General features: G+C 41.8%; 2 protein-coding genes across 2 annotated transcripts; both read left to right on the plus strand.

Annotated features, from left to right (window-relative positions):
- Window positions 1–272: 272 nt before the first annotated feature.
- Window positions 273–7,761, plus strand: lsm12b (LSM12 homolog b). The gene is made up of 5 exons (XM_048233898.1): window positions 273–434; window positions 3,868–4,001; window positions 5,577–5,686; window positions 6,913–7,039; window positions 7,585–7,761. Exons 1-5 carry the CDS (start codon window positions 308–310, stop codon window positions 7,678–7,680), a joined length of 594 nt encoding a protein of 197 aa, XP_048089855.1. The 5' UTR covers window positions 273–307; the 3' UTR covers window positions 7,681–7,761.
- A 973-nt stretch (window positions 7,762–8,734) lies between these two features.
- On the plus strand, window positions 8,735–14,800 carry LOC125287850 (chondroadherin-like protein). The gene is made up of 4 exons (XM_048233897.1): window positions 8,735–8,960; window positions 10,510–10,953; window positions 13,474–13,674; window positions 13,889–14,800. Exons 2-4 carry the CDS (start codon window positions 10,633–10,635, stop codon window positions 14,483–14,485), a joined length of 1,119 nt encoding a protein of 372 aa, XP_048089854.1. The 5' UTR covers window positions 8,735–8,960; window positions 10,510–10,632; the 3' UTR covers window positions 14,486–14,800.
- The last annotated feature ends 1,909 nt before the right edge of the window (window positions 14,801–16,709 follow it).

Below are 16,709 nucleotides of genomic sequence, written 5' to 3' on the forward strand. Positions count from 1 at the left end.
CAGATATCTTTGCGAATGGAGCAGGTGTGTGTGTGTGTGTGTGTGTGTGTGTGTGTTGGGGTGGGGTGATTATCTACCCAAAAACTGTAGATAAATTGAGCCGATATATATGATATAACCTTGATAATATGTAAAATGTATTAATATGCACTAAGCACAAATGGATACTACAAAATGTTGTGATACTATGAATGAACAAGAGATGCAAAGTGTTCCTGGCGTCATTTGACACGCCCATTTTTAAAAGAGTCATGCCGTCGCGCACGTTTACGTAAAAGCAGGCGCTCCGGTTTCCCTGGCGGAGAAGATGGCGGCTCCTGGACCGGGGGAGTATTTCAGTGTCGGGAGCCATGTCTCTTGTCTTACCTGCTTAGGTCAACGTTTACAAGGAGAGGTCGTGGCTTTTGACTACCAATCCAAGATGTTGACTTTGAGTATCCTTTTGTCGATCGGTGGACACCAAGGGCTCGATGGCCACCTTGGCAGTTAGGGGCCTGTTAGTAACCGAAATATGTCAAATAGTGATCCGTGCAGTCGCAAGTGTATGTGGTAGCCGGTTAACCTAGCAAGCTGACTCTTCATTCAATATATTTGGTGGTCTGTAGAGTTGGCTCTGTCAAACTATGTGTGTTTGTTTATAGTAAGCTATTGAAATATGTACGGACAAGCGTTTGTAGCAATTCCTCATGTGTTGTGCTCAATGTGAAATTCAGTACTCTTGTCTGTACTCGGATCACTATTTGGCAATTCCAAAGTGGCATCATGGCAGATCCTCATTAGCCTGATAGCATAGCGAGTTGATGTTAGCCTGCGATGTCAGATTGATTAGTGGCATTGGCAAATTGGCTAATTCAGTTGTTCAGGATGTCAATTTTAGATCATAAATGTATTTACTTGTTATCAGTAGTGTACAACGATGCATACCTTTGAGTGTAACGTTACTGGAGGTGTGCTTCATCAAACTACATATCTTTGGCTAGCACGCTAGCATAGTAGCTAACATTATGGTCAGGGGGCTTCTGTGTTAGCTAACGTGTTCGGCACCCAGCTAGGTAGCATGAAGAGTCGACTGATCATTTTTGTCCTGACATTGCTTTATGCTTCGTACATAAGCCAGCCGCAGCGGTTGTTCAGTTAAAGTTAATCAACATATGGTAATGATTTGTTCTAACGTTTATTGATTACATGAGACAACATATGCCGAGTAGCCGATTGACAGTTTGAATGGCTAACATTACTTAGCAGCTAGCTGTCTGCTAATGCTGGTAACGTTAGTGGCGATAGTAGGGAACGGATAACGTTATTTTCATTTGACTGTGGTTTGTAAGCTTAAGGCATATTATAGTAAAAGGCTAACGTTACTGTAACATTAACTTGCTAGCTGGCACCCCCATGGTAACATTACATCAGACACATTGTATCGTTAAATGGCCTATCTTGTGGATAATTTGTATAGGCCTGACTATAGAGTTATTCGCGTATTGGCTATTCGAACCAACATTGCTTTTGTGCACAACATTAGTGTCATATGACGATGGTCACTCCCTGAATGTTAATGTAATGTCAGTCTATGTTGGCTGTCCTACCGTCAAGTCAAGTCGGCTTTATTGTCAATTTCTTTACATGCACTGGTCATACAAAGAATTTGAAATTTCGTTTCTTACTTTCCCATGCAGACATAGACATACTTTAGACATAGCCATAGACAATAATATATATATATATATATATATATATATATATATATATATATATATATTATATACAGACATACCACATACAGACATTAAAGTGCGAGACTACCGTGTTGTTTGGATCGGAATTGTAGTTTTGAGGGAAACGAGTTCGATCTGAGTTCTAAAGGCCCGTCATAAATGTAAAAATGAGTAAACACGTAAACATATTGAACTACTGAAAAAATATGAAGTTACCATTATATCTTGTAAGGTTAATCGTGTAGGAAGGCATTAGTTGTTGCACTACATGTTTACCTCCAGACTATGACAAATCATGGAAACATGCGGGTGACTGATACTGTTTCCTTTATCCCTTACGAAAAAGTACTACAATGATACGTAATACTACAAGATTTCTATGGTAGTGTATAATGCTTCTGTGGTGTTCTGCAATAGGCTACCTCTATAATATCCTTGCCCGCTATAGTGTTCTTATAGTAGTCTTACTACTTCTATGGTATGGTCCAAAATACTATAGTATTCCTGATGGTACTATAATATTTTGTCCCAAAATACTACACGGTTCCTATAGTTCTTTTTCATAAGGGTTGAAATGGGCAACATTATATTGTGTTGCATAGTTTGTATTTTGTGCGTGTGTCTAACTCGTCATTGCCGCTCTCATTAATGTATGCTATAGTCTGTCAGCATAGATAGATAGATAGATAGATAGATAGATAGATAGATACTTTATTGATCCCCAGGGGAAATTCAAGGATTAGTCGTAGTCAGCAATGTAGACGCTTACCACCTTCTATAGTGTCTGCCATTGTTGTGTGCAGCAAGTCTTAAATTGGGGCAGCAGGCTAGCTATTGCTGTCCATGCTTGAAAATGGCCTTGAGGCCTCAGTGGAGTATTGAGCGAGACTGGAGTCTTTTGAATCTTGTGTGTAGGTGTTCCCCGTTCTCTCAATAGGTGGCAGTATAGCCTTGGACCTTTCGCTCTTCTCTGTTCTGGGGCAACAGACAGGAGGCAGAGTGGTGGAACTGTGGTGGAGGCTTGTTCATTCATTTGAGTGATGTGTCAGCAAGATGAAGGATGTGATATGTTTAGTGTGGGCCGCTGTGCTGTGTGTTACAATTGATGTGTTGTCGGTGTGTAAGGGGACATAGATTTTGGTGGTGGCTATGGCCAATCAACATTGACTGATTTGTGTGAGAATGGGGTGGTCAGTGCAGGTATGGTCAAACAAGTGACCTGACTGGACAGAGTAGGCGTGCGTGTTTGTGTGCCTGTCTGCCTACAAGGGAACTCCATAGCATTCTGTGGTGTTCCCAGCTCTGAAATGCCTTAGAATGTTCTTAGAATACGAAAATGAAAGTTGTTTCAGTAACTTGTCTCTGCATATATGAAAATCGTATGCAAATGCACCTCTACTCAGATAAGTGGGAAGTCGTGATGTAGATAGTCAGTAATGACCAGCATTCAAACCTCTTGCTCAGCATTCCGTTTCTGGCACACGTTGTTCCCTTTTTTTTTGCTTGGCAGTGCCAGTTTCTACCCATTGGAGAGGAGAAATATCTGATTGTGTTCTTCCTGAGGATTTAATTATTTGGATTGATGTTTTGCTGGTCTTTTCTAGATCCATAACTCATAAATTCTGGATTCTGGAATGAGGTCAGTAACAGCTGGAAGTAGAATAGATTACAAACTGTTGGTTGTAAAATAGGTACTCGTGGTATAAAAACAGTAGAGGTCAACGCCACAGGGGCAGTGGGGTGTCCAGTGACAGCAGTGAGGTGTGTGTGTAAGTCAAAGTCTGCTTTATTGTCAATTTCTTCACATGTCAAGACATACAAAGAGATCAAAATTACGTTTCCCACTATCCCACGGTGGAGACGAGACATATTTTACCAATTAAGGCCACAGACAAACATAACATTCAAGTAAACAATATAAAAAGTAAATAAGAAGGCACATACAATGAAGAAATAAGAGCAGCAAAATATGGGTTGAAATTGTGCATACAGTAGACAGTCAATATAATAGTGCAAAAGTCAGGCCAATAAATGGCTGAGGTAGCGTGTGTGTGTGCGTGCGCACGTGCGTACGTGCGTATGCTCTGACTTTACGAATAAAGTACTGTTAACCTTCATGTGCTGCTGTTCACCTTAACCTTTGACCTCTCAGAATGTGCTTCCTCCAGCGGTAAGCCAAACTTGAGTGACGTGGTCCTGATTAACCTAGCCTATGTGTCAGAGGTGGACATCATCAATGACCGCACTGAAACCCCACCTCCGCTAGCATCTCTCAATATAAGCAAGGTAAGGGGGCTTCTCCCAGCATCTTATTTCATTTTGATTTATTTACCCCAGCTGGCATTTTTTCTGCCCATGATTCCAACGAGGCGGTTTAGTGGTGGGCGGGGTGGAACAGCGTTAACGTCGCCAACTGACAATCGGTCGACCCGGGGGTTGATCCCCGCCATTGCGAGTCTGTGTCACTTCGGATAAAAGTGTCTGCTAAATATCAGTCAACTTTAACGTTCACTTTAAGATAACCCAGAAGGAGTTGTATTAAACCTGATAATAGAACAGCCAGGGGGCTTCAATCTCCAAACTAATCAAAGCCAAAGGGCTCATCTACTAGGGTTTACCACTTCCTCTGGGTTGACTTACCCAGGTCTGTCTCATAACCACCTACTTGGAATACACCCCTGGCCATCGGTGAATCCTCTGCTTCGCATGAATCACGTATCTGACCTTTAACCGCACGGCCAATCTTCATCTTCTAACGACATGACTCTGCCGAACACTGAGATTTTATTCGTCACTTGAGGCATTCCGTCTGATGTTGTTTTTAAATATCAAACCAATAACCCCGTGTAGAAGTCTGCGTTTGCTCCATAGCTAGCAATGAAGGCATCCTTTGTAGAAGTTGACGTTTGCCAAATTGTTTGATTTGGTTATCAGTAGCCATGCAGCGGTCTTCATCTCCTGATCCTCATTCATGTGCACTGAGACTTTGTCGGCGATAACGCCTTGCAAACTTATGAATGGTATTCATTCACCCATAAATAATATGAGACTGCTCACAGCTATTTACATTTATGTTGTGGTAACCCCTTTGATTGGTGAGATGTATTTACTGTATGTTACCGCATGCATGCTTGTGGATAACACACACCGCAAATAATTTGAATTGTCAGTGACTTTGTAATGTCTGAACAAGTTGTCAGTGAGTTGGTGTATTGTCCACGGTACCGTTCTCAGTGCTGTCTCTGACGCTATGCTGCCACTTTCTCTAGCTACGTTTACAATTACATTTACGTTTATTAGGGGTGTAACGGAACACAAAAAAATCACGGTTCGGTGTGTACCCTGGTTTTGAAGTCACGGTTATGTTAGTTTTGGGGTAAACTAAGCCTGTATGTACTGTTAAAACTCACTGACAATAATGCTGATGGGTAACAGGAATAGTAATTTAGTTTAAAATGTTTTTTGATGTTAAAAGACTATGATATTGTATATGGTCCTCCACTTGATATGTGTAGGAACTCAAATTTAAAACAATCTCCGCACGCAAAAAAGCCTATTGGTGATTATTGTTTAAGACTCATTTGATACAATCGATACACATCTATATTGAACCTAACGTCCTGTGCCTAAAATGTTTGGTATGAATACGTGAACCTTTACACTCCTAGCATTTGTTAATTTAGCAGATGCTTCTATCCAAAGTGACTTTCTTATTTATATTACAAGGGCCACTGTCCCCTGAGCAACTAGGGGTTAGGAGCCTTGCTCAAGGGCACAACGGTGGATGCCAGGAATTGTACCCACAATTTTCTTTGTTCTCTCTCTCTCTCTCTCTCTCTCTCTCTCTCTCTCTCTCCATAGCTGGCCAACCGAGCACGGTCAGAAAAGGAGGACAAGCTCTCCCAAGCCTATGCAATCAGTGCAGGGGTGTCTGTGGAAGGCCAGCAGTTATTCCACACTATTCACAAAACGTGAGTACTTCTCTTCCTGTTGGGCCATTTTAGTTTAGATAACATGGTTATTGTGTTTTGTCCCTACCATACAGTAGAGATGTTTTTGTGGTGCCGACTGTCTTTGTGTCAGCCTTTGGGACTGTAAACATTGAGCATTGAGATGCATTAAGATAGATTCACACACTTTTTCACAATTTAAATTCATGGAATATTTGCAACATGCATCGAGTTTTTAGAAACCGAAAAGCTTTCCACAGTGAACGGGCCCTTAAGCATTTCTAAAACCACATGGTAAGGCAGAGAATGGTTCCATTTCCAGCCTGTCCAATGTCTTGAAGGGCAAACCGCAAAGTCGGTTCCTGTGAAAACTAATAAAAGATTCATTTCATGATGCTGTACCCATGATGTTTATCAATTAAATATTATGTCCTACAAATTTTGTTTGGGCAGCACCGCTCTTAGACACGAGGACACAACACTTTATTGTCTGAACAACATGGTGTAATATATTTATTTGAGAATATCAGTTAAAGGGGAAATCCGGTGTAAAATGGATTTTGGATATGCTTAGCATGATGACAAGTTCGAACGTTCGCTGGGGAGCAAAAAAACACTAATCCGATGCATTCTAAACTAGCCTGTTTGTAGTCGATGCTTCCAAAATGCTAATACTGGTAGCGATAGGTCATTTCTCATGGTAAAAAAGTTGCTAATTTTAAACCATTTACGAGGCTCAAAGTAGCCTGACACTTCAGTATAATGAGGGTCCTAAAATATAAAACGAGGAATTGACAACTTTGTAAATGTACAGATTTTTTATTTTTTTTAAAAAAGGACCGTATACAGACAATACCTTGAGTCGTTTGCCGGTCGGCGCCATCTTGAAATTAAGTCACTACAACACAGATTTCGCATGTTTTTGAGGGAAGTACTTACTATAAAGTTACTGTGTTGTTTCAAGATTGTGCCAACCGGCAAACGACTCGGTATTCATCGTCTCAAGGAATTGATGTGTTCAGCGGCCTTGCGAGGGTCTTTTTTGACTTTCCCAGAGTAAACACACATTAGTCCCTCCCTGGGCATTGTTTTCTTTTTGCAGCCACAACTTCCTTTTAATGGAGAAAGGGACCCTTTCTTCAAATTTTTGTTTCAATTAATTTGCCCAAAGGTGTAAGGTAAATGTCTGATTGGGTTTGGTGCGTGATTGCAGCTGACTGCGGCGTTCATTCTTTTTTCTTTTATAGTATCAAAGATTGCAAGTGGCAGGAGAAGAACATCATCGTGATGGATGACGTGGTCATCTCGCCTCCCTACCAGGTGGATAATTGCAAAGGCAAAGAGGGAAGCGCTTTAAGTCATATACGCAAAATAGTGAGTACTTTTAAGACTGGTTCCCAATATGGATATGTGTACACACATACACAGAACTGCAAAGGCAAGAGGGTAGCAGCTTAAGGCACATAATACAAAGTTATGAATGCTTTTAATACTAGCTTGCTACACACACACACACACACACACACACACACACACACAGTTAATGCCCTCTTGTATTTCCACACATACACAACTTGTACATTGTTTCACCCATACACACACTCACTCAATTGGTTTATGTGCTCTGTGTGGTTGTAACTGGCCTCAGGAATCCAGTTGAGGACGTGCTTTCATTTAATTCTGAGTAATTAAAAGCAAGAAGGAACTGAGCATGCAGGTCATTGAGCTGCACAATTACGATAACGGAAGTGGGCCCTCGGACTTTCCGTAGCTGATGTGTGGTTTGGGTGTGTGAGTGTTTCTTTGTTTGTCTGTGAGTGTCTCTGATGTTCTCTCCCTCCACATAGGCCACACACACACACTGTCACACACTCTCTCTCCCTCTTACACCGACGCTGTTCTGTGTGACCCCTCCGCAGGTTGAGAAACACTTCCGGGACGCGGAGGGCCAGAAGCCGGTGCCGCGCACACAAGCACAGCAAACACAGAAGGACTCCTCTTCTTTATCATCTTGAGAAGGGAGGGAGGTGTATATGTGTGTGTGTGAGAGAGAGTGTGTGTGGGTGTGTCGGGAGTTTGTGTGTTTTCGGGGTGTGTGTGTGGGGGGTGCGCATGTATGGGTATGCATGTGGGTGGGTGTGTGTGTGTGTGTGTGTGAGTGAGAGCATGTCGGCCCAGCCTTGAACGGTGAGACGGGGCCGCAGGGAGAGGGGAGCACCGAGCCAGGCGAGCCGACGTTCCGTAAACCCCTTGCCCTCTGACCTTCGACCTTGACCTCCGACCCCCACAGGCGGCAACTTCCCTGCTGTCTATCAGCGCCAGATCCACTCAGCGGTGGGCACGGGGGGATCGCCCAGGCCTGGGGGGTCTGGAAGATTTTAAGAAATTAATAAACAAACAAATAAAATGTAAAAAAATAAAAACAAATAAACATTGTAAAAAGAGAGAAAAACACGAGAGACACAGACAGAGAGGAAATTAGACTCCGTGAAAAATAATTTAAAAACAGACCAGAACACACCGACAGACCCCAGACTAACTCTGCCCCCTCCCCTCCTCCCCCCTCATGCCAGCAATTTTTATTTTTTTGTCAGCCATTTTCCCTTCCTACTGCACCAAGTCACCCTTCTTCTTCCCTTCCCTCTCTCCTTCGCCATGAATTCCATTTTGTCTGAAAAAGAAAAAAAAACAAGTGCTGTCAGAAGAGCTTGTTAGCTTCATTTTTATTTTATTTTTTTTCTCTATGTTCTTCAAGTGTCTGTATTTTCTGTATTTTAAAAGAAAAACAAGAAGTGACTTAAGATGGCACACTTTAAAAAGGACATTTTCTAAAATAAAAGTAACAAAACCTCTGACTGTAATGCTGTTATTTCATGACCTTTTGTGGGCATTTAGAGATGTAATGGGACTTAGAACCTGGGCAGATATTCCACCTTCAGTTTGTAGGATGCCGGAATGTTTCCGTTTTTCCAGAATTCTTCATTTCCAGGTGATTTCCTTCATTTCCAGGTTCAAAACACGTGTGTTTGTGTGTGTGTGTTGTGTGTGTGTCCTTTCTTTCTTTCTTTCTTTCTTTCTTTCTTTCTTTCTCAGTGGGTTTCCTGGGCAAAGAGGAGAGGAGGAGTCATTGGGTGTCTTTGGGTAGCCACTTGCAGTGCTGGCTTAAAGCAATGCATGCTAGACTTCGTATTGTATAAAGTCCACCAACCATTGCTTTAAGCCAACACTGCAAGCAAGGCTACCTGAAGACAAAACGCACCCATTGTCTCTGTTCGGTGATGTGGTATTTTTAGAGGTGCTATTCTGCTTTTAGATTGGCCTGGAGGTTCTAGCATTTTTAGATTTATTTTAAGGCTCCTCTACATTTCAGGAGTCACTTTTCCTCGCAATTAGTCATAATCAATCTTAACTATGAAGCCAGAATAGTTTATACTTGGAACTGCATAAAATGTATTTTCTGTAGAAGGGGAAATGTTAATGCAGACCTACACAGATGGACAAGTCTCTTCCAGGTAGTACACCATAGTGTAGTGTTTTTTTTTTTTTTTGGGGGAGGCTCGAGGAGATTCATGTTGGAAGAAACAAAAACAAATTCCAAGCAGAATATCAAAGCCTATGCATCAAACTACATATATATGTACAACATGTTTTTACAAAGCAGAGCATGTCACTAAAGACATAACTGTAGGCTATGTTTCTTTTGCTGTGCACTAGCCTACATATTTTGACGTTATTGTGTTCACCCTTATTTGATGAGTAAATTCATGCAGATTTGTTGATGGTTAAGTTGGTCATCCAGGTGGAAAGTCTGTTCACCACCCCAGTAGCCCTGTAGATAGCCTAAATCAGGGCTAACTGACCAAGTAATATAGGATCTGAACTTACACGGCCACTTGCAGGTAGCTCAGCACATGCGTCAAAGTCGCAGTTGAGAGAAGTAGCCACCGTGACCACCAGACCTCGAGTTTCAACTGTCATTATTGAAGACTGGCTGTTACTGCGAATCCTATCCCTCTTGTTTCCACCTGTAACTCGATCCATTATTAAAGTCATGGGGACTCCCGTTTCGGTTACCTGTTAATGGGTTGTTGTTTCTGGACTTGAGTGACCAGAAAAAGCTGTACTTTGAATCGGATGGCCTAAATGACAACGCACTACCACCATCTGTCTGTAGCCTAATTGTTTGAATGTTGATATGTGAATAATTTTAAGTCAGATTTAAAGAACAGTGTTCAGCAGGTTAAAGAAGGGAATAGCTGGAAAGATATCTGGTAAATCGCCCCATTTCACGCGGGTTGTTTTATTCTGTGAATGAATTACGATAAGGTAAGCATTATGCTTAGGTCCTTCAATCATACCAGAAGATTATCTACTAGGATACTGAGTTAAATTTTACACCATTTATGGAACAGGTTTTATGTAACCTTAAGTTGTGTTTTCTCATTATTAGTAAAATTGTATGCGCTCTTATTCAAGCGAGTGTTTAGGCCCACCATTGAGTGCTTTTTAAATCCTATACGCAAGTGTGGAATTGTTCTGCTGTGGCTAAAAATTTAAGCTATGTAAACCAACGGCTTACTTTTTCTTTAATTGTCTCATTAGTTGAACAGAAAAAAAGTCAAGGAGAGACAGCAGTTGAGTTTAGTATGACCTAAGATTAAAGATCTAAGGTTTTATATAACTGTAAGCTTTACATAATTTATATTGTAGTCTACTGTTGTATTTGAGAATTACAGAGATTTGTTTTGACAGCGGCGGCCCCAGATGTAAGCCAATGCAGAGTAGGCCCTCGTGATAATACGCTTAAAACAAACACGAAATGCCTTTGTGTCTCTCATCCATAGGCTACTACATCACTGCAGATTATTTGGAGTGCATGGTCTAGGGCTGGTCATCCCTTCTTTCAATCTGGAGGAAACCATCATTAAAATGTACTTTGGAGAGCTCCGTCGACCTACGGACAAATAATGTATAGGCACAGTTTGGACGCTGGGAGTCATTCACAAACTATAATGCTCCATTTCTCGATACTTATATTTGCACGGATGACCCCTGTGATGGGTACCAAGATCTGTCCAGCGCAATGCTTGTGCTACGACTCGGCAGAGTTGGTGGACTGCCGTGACCGCGGCTTTACGCACGTGCCACACGGCATTCCTCATGGCTCTTGGCTGCTGGACCTGAGCAAGAACGACATTCAGGAGCTTCGGAGCCGCTCCTTCACGGGGGTGTGGGCGCTGAAAGTGCTACTGATGTCTAACTGCGGGATCAAAGTGGTACAGTCGAACGTGAGTAGGCTAGTCCACTTTCTCATCTGAAGTGTCTTAGCAGACATTTGGGCCTATGTCACTGTGCGCCCTTACCATATACTGTTAATTTTATGTTGTATTAGCAGAGGTGGGAGTAAGTCACACATGTGCAAGTCACAAGCAAGTCTCAAGTCTTAACCTTCAAGTCTCAAGCAAGTCCAAGTCATTTTTTGTGTCAGTCAAGTCAAGTCATAGCCAAATCATGGAAATTCATCATGATTTACCCATGTTTTTATGAACTGCTGGAGTTTTATTTGTAACAAACAAATAGACATTGCATTCATTCAAGCCACATAGCCTACATCTGAACGGTTTATAGAATAAGATGAAATGTATACGAATAAAAATAAATGTATTTCAAGTAGACCTATTATAAACAGTGTTGGGCAAGTTACTTCAAAAGCTTAATGCATTATTTATTACTTGTTACTGTCATCTCAAACTAATTTGTTACATTACAATATTGCTGTCTTTGAATTGTAAGGCATTACACTACATTTACATTACTTTCACCAAAATAACAGGAAATATGGATTTGGTGTTCCCAATAGATCTTCATGTGTTCAATGCAGCTCATTACACGGCAGGAGGTGATGTGGTATGGCATAATGACTGAGCTATGCTTATGGCTAACAAAATAACAATATAATGGTTGCAGTTATGGCTCATGGGACAATGTAGGCCCCAAAGGCCAAAGGTCACTCACAACTTAATATAGTAAAATAGACATAGTGAAATTGTATGTTGACTTTAAATGGTTCTCATCATTGCTGGTTGCCTTTCCTTCCACTTACAGTGGTGTAGACTTAATGCAAATAATTTGAGAATAATGGCTACGATATTTGTCTGTAAAAGCAACATTTTAGTTATTCTCACTGCTTGAAATGAGAAGTATAGCCTTACCATGTTAGATCTTTTGCATGAAGGGCAGAGATAACTCAAATTTCCTTTCTACAGTCATCTAAACAAGGCAATCAAATTCCTGGACCAGCATAGATGACTTTTTTTAATTCTTGGATAATCTTCTCTGGTGCCAATTGAGCATTTCTCAATTTTGGATTAAAAAGCAAAGTAACTTCAGTTACTGAAAATTGTACCGAGTAAAATATTACTGAAATTGTATTGGTAATGCCTTACATTACTGCATTACAGCAAAAAGCAATGCTTTACTGTAATTACATTACTTTTTTAATGCATTACTCCCAACACTGATTATAAAATAGCCTATTATTGTTTCAATATGCCTCAAATATTAGGTAGCCTAGCTACATCAAATCATGAAAATATATTCAAACAGTTCAAGTTACACCTGTCCTGACCTGTCACATCTCCAGGGAAACAATAATGTTGAAAAAGTGAAATAATCAATCAATCAATCAAACGCTGCCGCCGACGTCACTGCCAAAATTTGCCAACAGCGCAATGGGTTTTAGGACGGTTTAGGACCGTCAATGCTAAAGCCTATCATATTATACATAAGCCTAACATGTGAAATAAGCTACTTTTCTTCTGGCAGTTAGCTAGGCCTACTTACTGTTTTTAGCCTACTAGGCTGTAACGTATGGAACAGGGACGTGTTTAAGAGGGAGGGAGAAAGAGAGGCGATTAGGCCTACTATAGGTTACATTGGCAACATTTTCACTATATATCAAGATTAAAATTAGACAAGAAAATGTTTCACTTTGCCATTTCACACATTTTAACCTAATATGGCGTTAACTAAAAAGCATAATAGATTCAAAGCCAACTCTTAACATGCCTCAAATTTGACGTTAGGTTTCTAACACAACTAACTTCGGATGAAAATCAACGTGGTGGTGGTTATGTCGCTATTTTGCACACTTGCAGACTGCTGTTCATTTCTCCTTTGACTTGTCAGATACATCATCTGTGAAGCCAAACATTATTATGTTTTGGTATAAACGTAGAGCCTTCCATATTTGCAAGATAGACTGAGGTAGACTGTCTCATTTGATCTGGCACTTGCTGTTGGTCTGTCGCGTTGCGTCACTTGGTACACTGACAGGTTCGCTCGCGTGACGCATGCAACAGCACCTAAGCAGATTTTCTGTTAAAGTTAAAGTAAAGTTAACTCCTTAATATCTATGAAAAAAAGTAAGTAATTTCAAGTCATTTGTCTCAAGTCTAAGTCAAGTCTCATGAATAGCAAGTCAAAGTCAAGTCGAGTCTTTTATACATGTTGATCAAGCAAGTCTCAAGTCTTAAAAAATGTGTCTGTATTAGTCATATTGATACATGATGCATTCTTGAATTTCTCCTTAGGGATCAATAAAGTCTATTCTATCTACTGTATCTATCTATCTATCTATCTGCTACAGTTTAGGCTTTTACAGTTTAGTCATTCTTATACATACAGTTACAGAAAACAACAAAAGACATCGAGACAGACATACATTAATGGACATAAAAAAGACATCAACAAAAGCTGTTTTCTGCAGCTTGTGCTCCTATGAACTGTTTTGGTGTTATAACCCATAGGCTCTCAATTCACTCTCATTCATTGAGAAGCTGGATCTGAGTCACAACCAGCTGCAGGTCCTACCCTCGGACTTCTCCGAGGGCTTAGACTCTCTAAAAGACCTCCGGCTGGCCCACAATTCCCTGGGGCGCCTGGACTCATCTGCCTTGCAGCGTCTGGAGAACCTGCAGAGGCTTGACCTCAGCCACAACTACATCCAGGTTAGTCAGTGGGAGAATAAACCAGCCCCCCCACACACACACAGGGGAGAGATGTACTGTAACTGATAAATACATGTGTTCCATCCAGGTTAGTCAGTGGGAAAATAAACCAGCCCACACACACACACACACACACACACACACACACACACACACACACACACACACAGGGGAGAGATGTCCTGTAACTGATGAATACATGTGTCCCATGCAGGTTCTGGAGCCAGGCATGCTGCGTGCCCTGACGAGCCTGCGTCACCTCAACCTGCGCTGGAACCTGCTGCGTGAGGTGCCCATGGGCATGTTGACCATGCAGCAGGGCCTGTCCGTGCTTCTCCTGGACCAGAACAACGTGACGCACCTGGACGCTGAGGCCTTCACGCCGCTGCGCGGGCTCACCTTGCTCAGTCTCCAGGGCAACCAGTTGTGGAGCCTTGACTTCCGGACCTTCCTGAACCTGCAGACACCCGGCACGCACCTGCAGCTGTCCGGCAACCCGTGGGTGTGCGACTGCGAGCTGCACCGCGTCTTCGCCAAGCTGCTGCACGTGCGCCACTTGCACGTGGACGACTACGGCAACGTCACGTGCCGGGCGCCGCCGCTGCTCGCCGGCGCCTCGCTCGCCTACATGGACAACCAGCTGTGCGTGGCCGAGACGGCCACCGTGCTGGTCATCAGCGTCACGGTGATCGTCACCGTGGTGGCCGCCATGGTGATGGCCGAGCGCAACAGGAAGAGGAAGAAGCTGAACCAGCTGAACCAGGAGAACAAGTGGGGCGAACAGGAGAGTATGGACGGTCAGGACAGGTGATGGGTTCGTCAGTTAACATTGGAGACGAAGAAGCTGATTCTGGACTACACCCGGTTCTGACATTCTAGACTGGTTCTGACATTCTAGACCGGTTCTGACATTCTAGACTGGTTCTGACATTCTAGGCTGGTTCTTATTCGGATGTGGACCTTATTCGGCAGCAGTGGTTCAGTGGTTCCAATCTACAGAAGGTTCTGGGTTTGAATCCTGGTAGTTTTTCTTGAGCTAATGAGTATGAGTACATTTGTTTTCTTCAACCAATAAAATGGTTAGAACTTTGAATGATTGCCTATCCTTTTGTTGTTTAAATATGTGTATGTGTGTGTGTGCCTGCCTCTCTCTCTCTCTCTCTCTCTCTGTATGTGTGCCTGTTTAATGAATGATGAATGAATGATGTTTCATGTAATGCACTTTACTTGTTTGAAGGATCAGACATGCCATTTAAATGCAGTCCACTACACAGTTCAGGGTCAGATGGTAAATAGCAAATGGACTCAGGTACTAAATGGCACTAAGGCAACCAAACACTACTGAATTCATCTGAACTTCACGGACATTCAGATCTAGTCATTTGGTACATGCATACTATGTCCCAAATAGGTTGCAACACCATGCCGGAATACATGTTGTCAGTCATTCTGATTTGCCTGTTAATTCAAGTACAATGATACACAATTGGCAAGGTTAATATTATGCTATCAACTTTCCTGCATGCAGGGGCAATGTTTAACTACAGAGAGTGAGCCCACCAGACTGTATGCTTGGCTCTGTGTCTAACTTGACTAACTTCACCTCAGATACCTACACCCAATTCTGACTTGTTAACAGGAGTCTCGTCCCCAAAGGTAACTGCCACAGCAAAGAGTTGTCTGATTATGCCTGTCAGGGTGGAAAGATTGTACAGATTTGAGCTGCAGCAGATGAGGTTTGTTTTGTTTTGTTTACGGCTTGTTGTAACCAAAGCCAGTTGCTATGTTATATGCTATGTTAATCTGACGTTGAAAGACATTGTTAGAGCACTATATATGTAACATGTTGTTGTTGTTGTTGTTAAATGTTCCTATGCTCTCTCTGTGTGGTCTGGTCTGATGTTTTTGTTTTATCGTTCAGATCACATTTTCAGCCATGGAAAAATCTGGACGACAGAGTACACAATAATACCAACCAACCCATACAAGAAAGAACTACAGGAATCCTATAGTATTATGGGACAAAATATTATAGTAATCTCATAGGAATAGAACTACTATAGAAATCTTATAGTATTGTGATAGTTGTTTTTCATAAAGGAACATGGAGCTACTTCAAAACAGACTGCCCTTGTTGTAGTGTTAATTACAGTGTACCACTGTTGTATTTCCCAGAGGAAGAGCACACCGATACCTCCTCATGACGTCAACATGGTGTTTAGGTTACAGCTAAGTAGTTTAACTATTGTCCATCCACAGTAAGTATCGCTTACTGTGTTACATTACAATGTAATGCTATGGAGATATCCTCACAAGTGCTATGTAGCCTAGTGCTACAAGCATAATTAGTCTTCATAACTGCATCAAATGTATACCTTACAGTCAGTATGCTAGTAAGGGACTCCATCACTGAAACTCCTCCTTTCTGGAGACTATGGCTGAATACCAATCTCTCCCCTAAAGCCTAAGTCCTGAACCCTCACACACTTAACTGACATCAGTCATAAGTAATCAAGTACCTGGCTGCAACCTATCATTAAACTGACAACACAAAAAAAACGTGTTGCAAACATGGTCCATGTTTCTGTTTTATGCAAGTTGTTTACCTAGGTCTTTTCAAGCTTCCAGACTCCCTTTGGGTAACGCTGTGTTTCAAGTTACAGAGCTAAGGATTGTGGGTAATTCCCTTGAGTGAAGTGTTCACATATGCCGACCTGGGGAAAGGGAACAGAAAGGGTGTGAGCGTGCCCTCAAGCACTTGACAATTTCTAAGACAATTTCTCAGACAACCCTAAGCCCTCAGGAAGTTCGCAGGAAAGCCCATCAAAGTGTGTGAGTGCATTAGGGGAGACATTGGGATTGGGCCCAAGAGATCTCTTTAGTTTCCTTAGGGAGTTTAAATCATATATAGACATAGATATACAGTACCTTCCAGAATTATTGGCACCTCTGCTACAGTTGACTAAAAAGAATATAAAATCATCTTTTGGAAATTGATCTTAATGCCATAAGTAAAAAAATGAGGAAATATCCAA

Source organism: Alosa alosa, chromosome 22 (assembly GCF_017589495.1).
Source record: "Alosa alosa isolate M-15738 ecotype Scorff River chromosome 22, AALO_Geno_1.1, whole genome shotgun sequence".
NCBI lineage: Eukaryota > Metazoa > Chordata > Actinopteri > Clupeiformes > Clupeidae > Alosa > Alosa alosa.